At 43.2% G+C, this 16,074-nt stretch overlaps 3 protein-coding genes across 3 annotated transcripts; all 3 read left to right on the forward strand.

The window, feature by feature from the left end:
• The first annotated feature begins 8,834 nt into the window (after positions 1 to 8,834).
• On the forward strand, positions 8,835 to 9,409 carry Krtap3-1 (keratin associated protein 3-1). The gene has a single exon (XM_048450604.3). The coding sequence runs from the start codon at positions 8,873 to 8,875 to the stop codon at positions 9,167 to 9,169; it is 297 nt and encodes a 98-aa protein (XP_048306561.1). The 5' UTR covers positions 8,835 to 8,872; the 3' UTR covers positions 9,170 to 9,409.
• Positions 9,410 to 12,563: 3,154 nt separating this feature from the next.
• Positions 12,564 to 12,863, forward strand: LOC146893286 (keratin-associated protein 3-1-like). The gene has a single exon (XM_085694362.2). It carries the CDS (start codon positions 12,564 to 12,566, stop codon positions 12,861 to 12,863), a length of 300 nt encoding a protein of 99 aa, XP_085550488.2.
• Positions 12,864 to 15,089: 2,226 nt separating this feature from the next.
• On the forward strand, positions 15,090 to 15,747 carry LOC125410857 (keratin-associated protein 3-2). Its single transcript, XM_048450605.3, has one exon. It carries the CDS (start codon positions 15,114 to 15,116, stop codon positions 15,411 to 15,413), a length of 300 nt encoding a protein of 99 aa, XP_048306562.1. The 5' UTR covers positions 15,090 to 15,113; the 3' UTR covers positions 15,414 to 15,747.
• Positions 15,748 to 16,074: the final 327 nt, after the last annotated feature.

The raw sequence follows: 16,074 nt of genomic DNA on the forward strand, positions 1-16,074 counted from the left end.
CACACACACACAGACACACACACAGAGAGAGAGAGAGAGAGAGAGAGAGAGAGAGAGACTCTCACACAAAATGGATGGGTAGATAGATGATAGATAGATAGATAGATAGATAGATAGATAGATAGATGGATGGATGGATGGATGGATGGATGGATGGATGGATGGATGGATGGATGGATGGATGGATGGACGGACGGACAGACAGACAGACAGATGATAGACAGACAGGAGAGAGAGAGAGAGAGAGAGAGAGAGACTAGAAGTAAATGATGTTGTGTGGAGATTCCAGATACCTACGGACGACTGTCTTGGAAGATGTAGATTTCAGAGTAAACCGATCTGTGTACCTGTTGTCAAGTTACATTTGTCAGCTCCACCATCCTCCCTCTGATCTCCAACAATCCTGTCTTGGAGCCCAGCATCCCCCACTGTTCCTCTGCCCGCGTCTCTAGACTTGACCACTAGGGGGCAAGAGAGGAAAACTGCACTGTCTGTAGAGGAGGGCGCTTTCTGCTTACTCGGATGCCAGAGGGTGCCAGGATTATCACCTCAGGATCTCTGCTTCACTCCAGCAGGCACAGATCCTTGCCCTGGCAGCACCTGAGTTCAATTTGCAGTTGTCTCCACCCTCAGAGAACCAACTCCATTGCTCTTCTCAGTCCCTACACGAGCTAGCCAGCCACGCCCCTTCAAAAAGGTGTTTCACTCTTCCGGGTAAAGCCCTCTCTAAATTTGTATGCTTTCATTTTTTTTCCTTCTTTCTTTTAAAATGAACATGTTCTGCATGTACTAAATTTATGATGTCTTAGGTGTTTCTTTAAGCCCTTTTAACCTCCTAATCAACAACTTGAAGATTATGTGTATTAATTTAATAATTGAATTAATTTAATTCAATATAAATGTTGTATGTGTGGCTCACATCTCCTGACTAACCTCTCTTATATTTGCCTCCTTTAATTTTTAAAATTGTTTAGTGAGCTATGTATTCAGACTTTTCACTCATTCTCTTTGGTGGCTCGTCATAGTTGCCTGTGGGGAACTCATTAGTCTGTGTACTTTAGAGGGAGCACCCAGAGAGTCACATCTCAGCCACATCAAATCTAGTTTAGAAACCAGAAAGACCACCCTGCAACACTGTACTCGGTGGTTCAGAAACCTCCACGTTGTCTATAGAAAGCTTCTCAGAGGGAGAGGCTGGTGCTTGGGAGGGCCCTCGATTGGTTCCTGACATGCCTCAGCCAACAACTTGAATGGAAGAGCCCGAATCCCATGGGGCTCTTTAAGCACCTACAGGCAAGTTCGTTTGAGGAGTCGACGGACACAACGCAACGCGGGTTGGGGAACTTTTAAAAAGAGACCGTGTGAATCATCACATCTGCTGAAGCGTGACAGCTTTGGGTGAAGCTGAGGATTTGAGAGTGAAGCAAAGTTGTGTTTGTAAGCGTGACAGGTGCTAATCCAAAGCAATAAGTGTGAGTTCACGTCAGGCCTGTGTGTTTCTAAGCATACGCCTTCCTCACCTCCCTGTGTGTTAGTTAGCAGCCGCACAGTGAGGCAAAGAAGTCTCAGCATCTTAGGAGAAGCTGCCATCAGGGAAGATGAGGGAGTTAGAAATGACAGTGTTTGGGAGTGATGGCTGCAAAGAGTTGGAATGAGAAGGGTTCCAGGGCTTCCCACTCAGGATGTGGCGAGGGAGACAAAACAGAATTCTGATCTAGCACTTGGAAAACTCTGAGATTTGTGTTTTTAAACCTTATCCCAATACTCACCATTTTAGTGAGCAGAAAGGAAAGAAAGCTGAAGAACGGCCAGGGATAGAGCAGGAGCTGGGTTTGGGAGGATGACAAGGCGTTATGTGTTAGCACACGCTAAGCAAAACGAATAACTTGCTGTATGGTGTTTCCACTGTAAGAAGGAAACAAAAGAGAACCATGAAAGGAATCAAAAATCACAAGTTAAAAACCCCAAATCTACTCACTGGCTCATGTAGTGGATCTCAGAGATTCTCTGGAACTGGTTTTGATTATTTGGTAAGGGTTCACTCTCTCAGAGAACTACTCTGAGTACCCAATAAATGCATAGTCATGTGCTTGACACATGATAGGCACTCCATAGATAATGTTCTCTGCTTACCTTCATTCAAATCTATGTCTTTTGGAGCAGACATCCCTTTAGAATATTAAAAAAGACAGAAGTAGCCAGACACACGTGGGTGGGTGGGAAATAGCTGTGCCGACAAGGGAATTACAAGAGATTTCTCACTCTATTGAGTGATTGACCCTTTGTCCAATTAATCTACTCTTCAAAACCAAACATGTAAAAAAAAAAAAAAAACCAAACATGTACCCAGGCACGACGGCACAAGCCCATTATCCCAGCACTCAACACCCAAGAGACTGAAGTAGGAGGATTGCCAGTCCAAGGCCAGTCTGGGATTTATAGTGAATCCTTTTTTTAAAATAAGAAATCAAACACTCTGGCTACATGTGGGAATATTCTCATCATGCAATGCTTCTTCTTTTCTGTTCTCCCCTCTTCACAACTCACCAAGAAAACAAATTCTCTCACTGATCAACTAGGATTTTAAATTGTTCCATTATTCCCCAAGTTACATTTTCTAAGTGTATTTAAATGACATCCCATCAATATAAATCATAAGTGTTAAAGAAAATCCAAGAACAAAGAAGAAGTAAAGGAAACAAAACAGCAAAGAAAGAAGAAAAAGATGCTGACAGAGAATTGCTTCCAGGCCCAGCTGGTTCTTTGTGGTTAACATGCCCACACCCAGGCAACATCACAGGACTCCAGCAGGGCAACATAGAGCGAAAGTAGCCCTTCTGGAGAAGGCAGAGACTCCACTGGCTTCAGAGGTTTTGATGAAGATGGTGAAAGACTTCCAGAAAGGAGACATTATGAAACTAAAACTCTCACCTTTACCCCAGGCCACCCACAATAAAAGAGCTCCAGGTTCAGTCTGCTTATTCAACCACCACACCTCCTAGAACCATTTGCTGAGCACTTACTGCTTCGACCATCGTAATGTGTTATTCAATTTAGTCCTTCAACGCCGTATCAGTGTGACAATAACAGCCATATTCAGCATTTCCTTGGTTGTCAGTGGTTGACCTGGTGGGGCTGACCTCACCCTGTGCTTGTATAGTTAGACCCGGCCTTGTGTGATTGTGGTCAGAATGGTCTCTACTCCCTGTTGCCTATGGACATTCAGTTCCTTCCCATTGAGAGCATTTGTTGCTGCTCTTCACTGCCACTGCAATGCCTTACTCCCCTTCTACCTTGAAGAGCAGCCTCACACCCTCTGTGAACCCCAGCAGACACCAGGATGCTTCAGAGTACGCCTGGACCCTACTTGCCATCACCCATCTGACATCTCCGAACACAGGACAAGTCACATTGAAGGTGTTCAACCATCAGTGGAAAAAAAAACCAGATTATATATTTTTATTAAAATGTAATAATAACATTATAGGTTAATATATAGTCAGATAACAACAGATTGTGAAACCAGAGACCTTTGGTCTAATCGCAGTTCCTTTGTCCCTTACTGATATAAGAGAGGACTAACAACCTTACCAACTTTTATAAAGTGTTGTAAAAATTAAATGGTATAATACACAGAAAGACCTTAGAATCACACTTTTAAAAAAATCATCTGAATTTGTTGCTATTCTTTATCCCTGTATATAGGTACCTATTTAGCAAATTCACATATTGAAATTCCAATATCAACTTAAACTTAAAAATATAACATTTAAGGGACTGGAGAGATGATTAAGCATTTAAAAACATATGCTGCTCTTGTAGAAGATCTGAGTTCAGGCCCCAGCACTCACTACCTCTTGTAGCTCCAGCTCCAGGGACTCTGTCACCCTCTTCTGATGCCCACAGGCACCCACACTCATGGGTTCACACACACACACACACACACACACACACACACACACACAAAAGATAAATGTGTTTAACATTCAAGTATTTTAAGGCTACCATAGAATAATTATAAATTTAAGTATGTCAACAGTAGATTTCACTTAGTTACCTGCTAACATTTTTTTCCTCACTCTCAGGCATACACTGTATTATTCAGGGGCTGGAGAGATATTTCTCTCAGTAGGTAATAGCATTTGCTGGCCAGGCATATGGCATACACCTTCAATCCCAGCAATTGAAAGGTGGAGAGGCAGAGGCAGGAGAATCTCTATGAGACCAACCTGGTCTACATATTGAACTCTAGGACAAACTACATATAGAGACCCTGTCTCAAAAAAAAATGCACTGGCTTTTCTTCCAAGTCTTCTAGAAGACCTGTGTTCAGTTCCCAGTACCTAACACCCACAGCTCACAACCATATCCAGGAGGATCTGATGTCCTCTCTTGGTTTCTGCAGGCACCATTCATGGACATGCATGCAGACTGTTCTATAGACATAAAACATCATTTTATAAAAATAACTGTTACTTGGTGTCCATTTTCCTATCCACTTTAGCTCTAGTAAAAGTGTGTATTTCTATATTAGTTCGCTGCGATGATTCTCCATTTCACTCTGCCTGTTCTGTAGGCCACAATGATACACAAGGACTAAAGGAAACTTACAGTTTCCCCCAAAATTGTTTAGAATTCCAGCCAGAGGAAGCTGGTTGCGTAAAAACTTGTGAGAATATTGTATGTGCCGTTGACCAAATGCCTTGAGATCTGCTCTGGCGTGTCCAATGAAATCACATAAGTCCACAGGGAGTGGAGTGAGAGAGATGCCTCTTTTACACACCCACACAGAGCAATGAATACCAGCTGGTCTCAAGAAACATCACTACTCCTCTTAAAAAGCAATACAACTCAAAAGTAATTCTGGAGTGGCAATACAGTAGCAAGGGTTACATCAAATCTGGGGCTGAATCGGCAGTTAAGAGCACTTGTGTTCTTGTCGAGGATCTGGATTCAGTTCCCGGCACCGGCATGATGCCTCACAACCATCTACAACTCCTTTTTCCAGATTCCGTGCCTTCTTCCAACTTACACAGGCACCAGGCATGTACGTGTTACACATACATGCATGTAAGCAGAACACTCGTACACATAAAATAAACCTAAAAGTATATATACAAACTAGAGAAAAGCACCATTCAAGTGGGGGAGGGGTGTTCACCATTTGAACCCAGGCTTAAAACCCTTTGCATGTATGCTTCGTCAAGTGTGCATTCCACAACGAAAGGATTAATATTCCGAGTAGCCCTGAAGACAGCCACGCTTCCTTTCCATTTCCTCTATAAAGACGTTCATCAGACACGTGAAAGATCGTGGGATTCCTTCCATAAGACAGACCTAAATGTTTTTACTCACAGCCATTTTTATTAGAATGAGAAACCTCAAAGATTTCTATGTTATACGATTGTGACGAGATAAACTACTCCAGACAACTTCGGGAATGCTGCGTGGCCCATGAGTGGGAAGCAGCTAGCGTTGCTGCTGATTCAGGAGATGCCGGAGTGGGAGGGTTTACCCAAGATCAACCCGGAAATCCACTGAGTTCTTGGGAGGTGGTGGTTGGTTAGGCACAGGCAGGCTCACAACAAAGAGTGACTAACACACATAAAAAGCATCATCAGCCTTCATTTGGAAGGTGGTAAGCAAAATTTCCATCCGTGTGCTCGAGCCTCCAGCCCCTCACTCCAGCCCCTCCCTCCAGTCCTGCTCCTTCCTGCTCATGGGTCTGGTCCTGCCGGCCCCCAGCTGAAGGCGGTATCAACTGCTTTCCCCACCAATCAGGCAGCTTTTGCTCAGGGCCTCTTCCAAAGAGTAGATCTGAGACCTGGATAGGATCCTTGGCTTCGGTTACAAACTTTACACACAGCCTCTCATTCAGCAAAACATGCCACCTCCCCTTTCAAACGTCACCCAGACTCTACCCTTTCTTATCAGCGGCTCACCCGCCACCGGCATCGGTGACCATCCTCTCTCACCTGGACTCTAAATTCAGTCCATTTCCATGCCAGCTCTGGGCAGATCATTTTCCTTCAAACATGAAACCTATCCCTCTCTGCTTTAAATCAACTGAATAGAATAAATAACTACTCATTTTTCATGGCCGAGGAGGATAATGGTCCTTGCCAATTAACTGAATATGTCAAAATGGCTCTCAGAGGTGAGTCTGGATGTTTCAAACACAAACAAATGTCGTGTCTGAGATAATAAATATGTCAGTTACCCTGATCGGGCTATTACACATTGAATGCATGTATTGAAATGACACACTGGAACCCCTAAATATGTACAATTACAAGTCAATTTAAAATAAGTTTGAAATATGTAAACCATCCAGTGAATTTTTCAGTGCCCTTAGAATAAAAATCTAAACGCTGTCGAATATCCTAGAAAACCCTACCTCACCAGGAGCCGACTGACTTCTTTAACATTGTCTCCTATGATAATTCTTCACTGTTTCCCAGGCAACCTGGATAGAACAATCTGACTGCCCAAATCATAGTAGTCACACTCCGCTGCCATCTCCCTGTCGCTCCACATGTTAACGTGTTTTCTTTCCTCTGGCAACTGGCACTGTCTGAAGTTACTATGTGTTTACCGGTTTATTTTGTGACTTCCAGTTTCCCCGACTGTGATGGACATTGGAACAGGGACCCTATCTGAATGCTTATTGATGCATACTTACAACCAGACATAACATAAGCCATTTTAATACATTAATAAATGAAATATATATATATATATATATATATATAATCTACAATGATATGAAGTTTAGGGTTGAAGATAGAGCTCAAGGGGAGAGCCCTTGTAAGTCTTTCTGTTCAATTCTTCAGTATGGTCATAGTATATGTATACACACACACACACACATATATATATATATGCATAATATATTATCTATATCTCAATGCATAAGCTATTGGTGTTAGATAAGCCACTTTTCATTAGCTATACAACTTTGCACCCAATAATATATCCTTTCTCTTTTTATAACCTGGAAAATGGGCATAGTGATAATCCTGATCTTACAGAATATAGAAAGAAAATGCATATTAAACACTTAGTACTATGCCTGAAGCACTACATACATTAATAAGGGCTATGTTTTAGTGGAGGATTAGTGTTGCAGTTATCTTAAAAATATTAATATAAACTATAAAAACTGAGTCACCTAGAAAATGGTTCCCCAAGACTGAACAGTGTGGTGTGAATTCCCAGGTTAAGACTTTCTAACCATCCCCATGGCTCCTTTGAGATGCTTTTGAACAGCTTGGCACAAGCTGGGCTCACCTGGGAATGGAGAACTTTAACCTAGAAGACGTCTCCCATCAGGTTGTCTCATAGGCAAGTCTGTGGGGCATTTTCTTGATTGATGACTAATGTGGGAGGGCCCAGCCCACTCTGAGCAGTGCCACTCCTGAACAGGGGGTCCTCAGTTTTACAAGAGAACAACATGAACACGCTATGGGGAGCAACCCAGTAAGCAACACTCCTCCGAGGTCTCTGCTTCATCCCCTATCTCCAGGACCCTACCTTAAGGTCCTGCCTTGACTTTCCCCCAATGGACTGTGACATGGGCTACGTAAACCCAATAAACTCTTGTCTTCCCAAGTTGTTCTTGGTCACGATGCTTACCATAGCAATAGAAAGCTCACTAGGAAACCCATCCAACTATGCCATCCTTTGTGACAGGAGCCGGACTTCACTCCTCACTCCCATACATCACAAAAATATGTCCCCAATCACTTCCCCTACCTTCAAATCAGCAGGAGGGTTTGTAAAGTAAGAAGAGAACGTGAAGTTGGAGACACACGGTTGACTTCACGTGCCAAAATGCTCCAGAGAATACTGACTTATCAGTTATGAAAATAAACAGAAAGGAGTATGTGGTCAAGAAGGGTGGCAGGAAGTTTATGCTCTAACACCTTACTGAGAACTTCCAGAGCCTTTGGGAGTATTGAAATCTCTGAGAAATCCCCAAGGGGGGATGTCAGTACGCACCACATTTGACTAAGGGTCTTGTTTTTGGGTCCCCTGGAGCATCTGTTTCTGGGACTCACTCTAAGAACGCTGTATCCTTTCATCCTTAAGTCCCAACACAACCCATCTTTACGTGATAAAAACTCTAAGCACATAGCACAGTCAGAAGAGGTTATGAGGGCCCTGGTCCTTGTCACCCTTACGGTCCTTCGTGGCCACCCACATACCCCTCCCAAGTCTTCGATCAACGCATGTACAAGGGGATAGAAAACTAATGATTTTCTAGAATTCTGTAGAAAATTACTTCTTTGCACATTCCCCAACCTACTTCCCATAGACTCCATCCAGTCCTTTTGGACTCAACTTCTTGGAGCCACAAGACATAACTTTTTTTTCTCTTACTTTTTCAGTCAGAGAGCCGAAACTGTCTCATGGAAACTCATGGTGGCTGGAAGAAGAGAAACCCAAAAGCCAGTGAAGTGTTCATCTGTAAAAGAGACACGGAGCACAGGGAAGTGCTGCAGATACCTGCCATTCCACGCCACTATTAGTGGTGCGTAATGATTGGAAGATAATGGCTCTGCGCCTTTGAAGACTAAAATGATGAAGCTGTCTGCGCAATGACAACTGGCCAGTGTGAGGAGTCCTCATTTGACAGCCAAACAACCTGAATCCCTTTTATGAGGTATGGAATGTGTCTTAGGTAATAAACACTTAAGTAATTAGATGGATTTTATGGAAGCAGCCGTAAACTGAAACATGGGGGAAATGCCTTGGCAATGGGGTTGACGCCCAGGGAGGCGGGTATATAAGAGCCAGGGCACAAGTCGGGAGCATCCACACATCAACTGACTTCTCCTCTCAACCCAACCACAACCCAACTCCCAAAGCCATGGCTTGCTGTGTTGCCCGCTGCTGCAGCGTCCCCACCGGCCCTGCCACCACCATCTGCTCCTCTGACAAGTCCTGCCGCTGTGGAGTCTGCCTGCCCAGCACCTGCCCACATGAGATCAGCCTCCTGCAGCCCACCTGCTGTGACCCCTGCCCCCCACCCTGCTGCCAACCTGAAGTGTACGCGCCAACCTGCTGGCTGCTCAACTCTTGTCACCCAACTCCTGGCCTGAGCGGCATCAACCTGACCACCTTCGTCCAGCCTGGCTGTGAGAATCCCTGTGAGCCCTGTTGTTAAGCCCTGCTCCCAGGTTCAGGGGCCTGGCTTCTCAGCATCCTCCCCCATCACCTGCTCTTCTGCCACTACTTCTGCCTGCATCCCGGCTTAATCAACCCCAGGGCCCAGGAGCAGAAGCCCATGGACCATGCTTAGGCTCCCCAGACTTTGTCCCTTTGGGCACAGATGGTCGCCTTCTCTCTTTTAGGCTCTGTCCCTCCTTTTTGAGAGCTACCATTTGGACTATTCATTAATAAAGTTCATTCTGGCTTAGCATTCGTGGCCTCGTAGCTGTTTATTTCTGTGTTTCCTCTTAGGGAAAGTAGAATGCCAAGTTCTACCTGAAAGCAGTTTGTTATGCAGCCCAAGGGCCATCCAAACACAGTGAGAAATCTTCTTTGTATATATTTATTATTTTTATTCATTTGAATAACAACCACAGTTTTCCCTCCTCTCCTATCACTGTCCTCCCCAAACCACCCCCATCCCCTCCTTAGGAAGGGTAAGGCCTCCCTTGGGAAGTCAAACAAAGCCTGCTACATTTAGCTGAGACAGTACAAGCCCCTCCCAACTGCATCAAGGTTGAGCAAGGCATCCCACCATATGGAATGGGCTTCAGAAAGCCAGCTCATGCACTAGGGATAGATCCTGGTCCCACTGCTAGGGGGCCCTGAGAACTTCAGCAGGTTCTTTTCTAGGATCTTTCCACTTAATGAATATTTCTGGAGCTATCCACTGTGCCACGGAGAATCTAGACATAAATATAATGTTCTATTTTTTTATTCAACCCTCGTTTCTTCCTTGTGCTGGCATGTGAAAATAATTTCTACCCCCTTACTCATAGGCAACAAAAGTTTTAGGCTCACAAGGGAGGTTACTTTGAAATTCCAAACTCTTATAAACAAGTCAATGCACCCACGGATGAGTCTATGGAGCGCTGCACTCCTCACAGGAGGGCTTCTAGGAGACTTCATTATGCTAGAATGTGCCATGACTTTGTAATAAAACAGTAGAGTGTGGACTTCTCCCTAATGAACTTGACCATGCCTTCCTGTTTCTATTTTGTTTTCATAAATTAGCCTCATAGACAGGCATTTTCTGGAGAACAACTGGGGAGAGTTAGCCATCCTTCCAGGCTCTGATGTCCGGAGGGGAAAGACATCATGAAATTAGATCTAAACTACTAAATCTAAGTAAATAGGAGCTTAAAATTTTGTATTGTGTTTCATTTTTTCCCCTTTGGAGTAGGAAAATAGTAAATGTGAAAAAGCTTTAGCATTTAGAGCTGGTTTGCTTGGAAAAGGTTAAAAATGTGTAAGTGTGTGCCTGTGAGCAAACATTTGTGTGCATATGGCCTATCTTGGATAAAATACTTCTAACTGTATCAATAAGTAGAAATTACTTAGCATCAAACATAGGGTAATCAAAGGCCCATGACATATAAATCAACAACACCATGGTAAAGACACTGGACATGAAGCTGCTGTCATGGTCAGACATCATTTTTATCAGAATTCTTATGGTTTGAGCTCCCTGGGCCGTAATTTACACATTTACATCAGCTAAGCACTCATTGTTCAGATATTAGTTGCAAAAGGGAATAAGCAAAAGTTTCTGCCCTTGAAAAGTTGTAGGGAAGAGGTATGGATAGTTGATATCTTCCAGAATAATCATTTTTATGTGGATATCAGCATTTACTGTTTCTTGCCCCCTTAAGTGAGGTTCCGCTGAGTTCACAGCAGCCTCAACTGTGCTTAGAAGTTGACTGGCTCAGGTGACTTATACTATCACATGACTGAAATATCCATAATGCATTAGGCCAAAGTGAAATATTCTTTATACTACAGAATTGGCAACAAAGTTCTGACAGCACAAAATATACGTTCCTCTTGGGAAAAAAAATTTCTGTGTTGACCACTATGCCATTTCCTTAGTTTTGATGAGCAATCTAAATACAGTAAGAGCTCTCCACAAAGCACCCAGATTGCTGAAATCTAATTGTAGAGTTGAATGTTTTCTTACCTTGGGGACTTTGTGGCCTCTCTCTCCCTACCTCCCTCATTCCCTCCCTCCCTCTCTTCCTTTTTCCCTGCCTCCCTCCCTTTTTTCTTCCCTCCCTCCCTCCTTCCCTTACTCCCTGCTATATGTAGCCTGGTATTCTACAATCTAGTTTTCCTTGTTATTTTTCCATCTTCTGCTTATGTCTCAGCACTGTAATAAGGTCTGGATAACCCGAAGAATAAAGGCCTCCTCATCCACAGTAACCAGTTGTCCCAGGAGAGCCTCTCACTGTGACTTCCACCAGCTGGTCCCAGTTTTCCCTCCAAAAAGACATTCATTCATTTTGAGAAACACGCATGTTCTCCCAAATGGCTTTCCTAAGTATTTTTAATTACTTCATTTCTTTGCTCATCAATTTATAAGTATTGGTATATTGTGACATCAACACACACACACTTTTCCAGTGAATGAATTGACTCACCTTTACTGTGGTCACGCACTAACCTAAACCATGAAGTGTTAGTATTCCAACAATTACACCGGATGGAAGGAACTTGGAAATGGTGTCTGTCTGTCTGACTGATCATTGTCAGCACTGAATGTAGCTTTGAACAACAGAAGTGACCGGTCAGCAGTTTGGTTTTCATAAAAAGCAAAAACTTTTCAAATTGCTTTGCAAAAAAAAAAAAAAAATGCATACTCATATTTCTCAGACCAACTATCGTCCCAAGGGCCTAGATTTTAATCTTTTTCAATCTGTAATTAAAGTAACCAATTCCTTGTAAAACTAAAGGCTTGTTCATATTCATATTTACTTGCATGTCTAGATGATGTAGTGCTAATATATAGAAAATCATCTAGTAAGTTCTGTCATCGCCAAGCACAATCATGTTGTGTGTTTTCAATATTTATTAATTCGCTCAGATTCATGCACAAATGCCACTGTGCATCTGATAGAAAAAGAAGAGCCCTACAGGTTCCTAAATGCATCAGGGGTGCATAGTTTGAGAAGGATGCTTTCTTAGTTCTTGAGAACATCACTCTTGACACTTTACACTTAGTGTAGATGACTTAGAGGAAGAAATTCTAGGGGATGAACAAGAAGAAAGTAAGGATAAACCCAAGCAGGCTAATATATTGAACAAAAGGAGAACGACACTCACACCATTTTGAAACTGTAGCAGGAAGCAAGTTTGAATGAAGCAACACAACCAAATAAAACTTCAGGAGTGTGTGTCCCGTGGCTGATACAAGAAGATACTGCGTTATTTGTGTGGGGTTGTGCAAACATCAACAAGGAAGCAGCTGAAGGCAGAGGCCACGTTCCCCGAAATAGGTAGGTATAAAAGTCCCTCCCAAGCCGACTTTGTGGAAGAACGCCTTCCTCAGCAAGAAAACCTGATCCACCGTCACCATGACTGGCTGCAATTCCTATCTCCAAGGATGCCACAGCGTACCCCTGGGCCCGGCCACCACCCTCTGTTCCTCAGACATATATGGTCCGTGTGGAGTCTGCCTGCCCAGCACCTGCCCACACAGGATCAGTCTCCTTCAGCCCGCCTGCTGTGTCGCTTGCCCCCCACCCTGCTGTGTGCCTGATTCCTATGTGTCCTCATGTTGGCTGCTCGACAAGGGCTACCCTGCCCCAGACCTGAAAGGTATCTCTGTTTCCACCTGTGTCCAACCTTGTGCTTGTAAACTCTCCTGCTGCTAAATGAAGGCATTTAAAGAGCTTACCCACCTTGCCCTAAGGATCTGCAATGGCGGACACTAAGAGCTCTTTAGCAAAGGGTTTAGTTAGGCACTCTAGAAGATGCTTTGACTCTGGGACTTCATTTTTGCAGACAGATTCTTTCCGTGTTTTGAACAATGATTTCAGAGAAATGGAAAAAATTCACAATCATGGATCTACTTATTTTAAAAGTAAATAAATGCCACTACCCCCCAAGTCCTGTGCTGTCTCCGTGTTTAATGCTATAATTACCAAGGGACTCTTGACACATGCATCATGAAGCTGCAAGGTAGGTGTACAGCAGAATGATGCTTTCCAATGGCATCAACATAAATCTCATAGCTGCAAGGAAACCACACAGGGATATACAGATCCTGAAGAACATTGCCTGAGCGGTAAAACACATTCACACCAAGCGTAGAATTGGTTTAGATTTCAAGATCAACATCAACCTTTATGTTTTGTTTTCCCTGACTATTTAAACAACTCAACTGTGTCCTTAAAGACACAGACAGGCTGTCATTAGACATCAACACACTCACATTCCAAGCATTTCTCAGATGCCTCTGATGTCCCAGGCATCTTCTCCAGAGCCTGCAGGAGATACACAAGGCTAAGGATACAGTTCCCATGCAAGGGCCTCTCACTGGCATGAGAAAGAGAAAAGGAAGGGAAACTGTAAGGCGGGGCAGAAGGAAGCAAGGTCAACTTGATCGCATAGAAAACTGTGAAAACATCTGGAAGGGTTCATTTATAAAGGAGGCTCGGTGGGCCAAAGCCCCGAGAACGAGAACGGGTTGAGACGCAGAGAGCTAGGGCGGGATACTTTAAGCTAAAGCAGCACGCTGAGTGCAATGACAGAGAGAACATTTTTATTTACGAAAAACACAGTATTCAAACCAAAACCAAACCACCTGCTCTTTGTACACGGAATGCGTGACACTTCACAGTGGCAGCGTCTAATGCTTTTCCAGTCCTTCCTCTTCTTTCAGACATGCTGTGTTGATTGAAAACACTCACCGAGGAATCAGTACTTTGTGCTTAACCAAAAATCATTTTCCATCCAATAAGTTGTGCATTCAGATCCCACCGGCTGAATGCTTTGTACTAAAGAAACATGTGGCAACCGCAGAACAGTCAACTATTGCACATTAGACATTGTTGGGCCTCATCTTCAGATATAGGAAGACAAAGCAAGGACAGCTGAGATGAAGAAGGTTGTGGAAGGCATCTCAGAGGAATTTACTATCCAGCTGAAGATCCGAGAGGGGGAAACAAACAAACATGCAGGTGGAAAACCATAACAAACACTTTTTAATGACGTCCTTCATTCTACATTGCTTTCCCAGTCGCCATCTTAAGCCTGCTGTTAACTGTGAATCACGTGATTTCTCCTTCTGAATCTCATTTTGTCTTACTTAAAAGTGTGCATGTCATTCATGTGAGAATGAATTAGCTTAGCTTTCTTTTCATGAAACATCTGATCAAGGACAGCAAGTGAGCTTTTGTTTGTTTGTTTTTTGTTTTCTGTTTTTGGTTTTGTTTTTAATTTTTCCAGTGGTTTTTATACTTTGGCTCACCTTTAAGAAAAGAGACATTGTGGAAAAAATAAGATGTAACACTTCCTTTGAAATATCACTAGACAAAAAAAAAGAAAGAAGAAAGAAAGAAAGGAAGGAAGGAAGATAGAGAATCACTTATTTCAAACAATGAAAAAACATCTAGCCCATACCATCCTGTCTGTCCCATTGCTTGATTAGGAGGGCCTGAATTTTATTATCAATAAATAAAAAAGTTTGAAGATTATATTTTCAGATGAAATATTTATATTTGTAAATAAGTAGATAATTTAAAATTAAGAAGAGGGAAGGGAATTTTAAACCCTAAAAATGTGCATGAATCGTCACTTGGTCAAATTACTTGTAACTCATACCAGATTGGGTATGTCAGATGCTGTAAGGATCAAATGTGACAATCTTATGACAAAAATTATGGCTCCATGACTCAAAACTGCAATTGAATTAACAAGGGCAGGACTCTTAATAGAAACGAAAATGCCAAACTGATTAGATAACCTTTGTGGAAAAGGGTGTCATAAACAAAACCAGGGTAAGAAGGAAGCTTTCTGATTGGACTCTTGCTCCCTGGGGAGGGTATAAAAGAGTCCAGACTGAGAGGAAGCATTTGAACCTCATCTTTGCACTGAACCAAAGCCAACCAGACACCATCACCATGGCTTGCTGTGTTGCCCGCTGCTGCAGCGTCCCCACCGGCCCTGCCACCACCATCTGCTCCTCAGACAAGTCCTGCCGCTGTGGAGTCTGCCTGCCCAGCACCTGCCCACACACCATCTGGCAACTGGAGCCCACCTGCTGTGACAACTGTCCCCCACCCTGCCACATCCCTCAGCCCTGTGTGCCCACCTGCTTCCTGCTCAACTCCTGCCACCCAACCCCAGACCTGCTGACCGTCAACCTCACCACCTATGTGCAGCCTGGCTGTGAGGATCCCTGCACCCCAAGTTGCTGCTGACCTGTGGCTCCCTTGCTCAGAGACTGATACTGAAGACCCCAGGAGCTGCCTAACCACTGTCACATTCGTGGGCAGATGGTCTAGGCTATGAAAACCCGACCTTTGATTTTAATGGCCAGAAAGCTAAGAAATTTGCTTAGGCAAACTGGATCAATAGTCATTTGATTCATTTGAACAGGTGAATTCTTCCCTTATGAAAATGTTATTGAAATCCTTAAGATTTCAAATTATGGCATGTTGGGTCATGTTGTTTCTAGGATCTTATTTCTTGCACTATGTATTTTCAGAGGCAAAATAATCTCCAGATGGGTTTCTAATAAACTGTATTTCCCTGGCCTTATGTGTTCTTTATTGATGCTAGTGTTTGACATTCATTCCTTGTATTTTGAAATAGAGGAATTTTTTTATTGTTGAAGTACCAGATGAAGGCAGCATTGGAGCAAGCATCCTAAGTGCTTGTCTGCCTTTAACATCCATCTTCTCTCCTATCCCTCAAAACTCATAGAATTCTCAAAAAGATACCACATAACTACATGAGCCAAGTTGCTTAAGCTATGAAGTGTTCTCAAAATTATGAACTTAATTACTAAAGCAACTGGAATTTAACGCCTGATATGTCTGACTCTAAAGCCCAATTATTCCCCACATCATAAAGCCTCCA

The sequence above is a fragment of the Myodes glareolus genome, chromosome 9 (genome assembly GCF_982192425.1).
Source record: "Myodes glareolus chromosome 9, mMyoGla1.1, whole genome shotgun sequence".
Lineage (NCBI taxonomy): Eukaryota > Metazoa > Chordata > Mammalia > Rodentia > Cricetidae > Myodes > Myodes glareolus.

Bases quoted from the DNA above. Each gene is read 5' to 3' on its own strand.
- Krtap3-1 (XM_048450604.3), top strand. From the start codon at position 8,873: ATGGCTTGCTGTGTTGCCCGCTGCTGCAGCGTCCCCACCGGCCCTGCC.
- LOC146893286 (XM_085694362.2), top strand. From the start codon at position 12,564: ATGACTGGCTGCAATTCCTATCTCCAAGGATGCCACAGCGTACCCCTG.
- LOC125410857 (XM_048450605.3), top strand. From the start codon at position 15,114: ATGGCTTGCTGTGTTGCCCGCTGCTGCAGCGTCCCCACCGGCCCTGCC.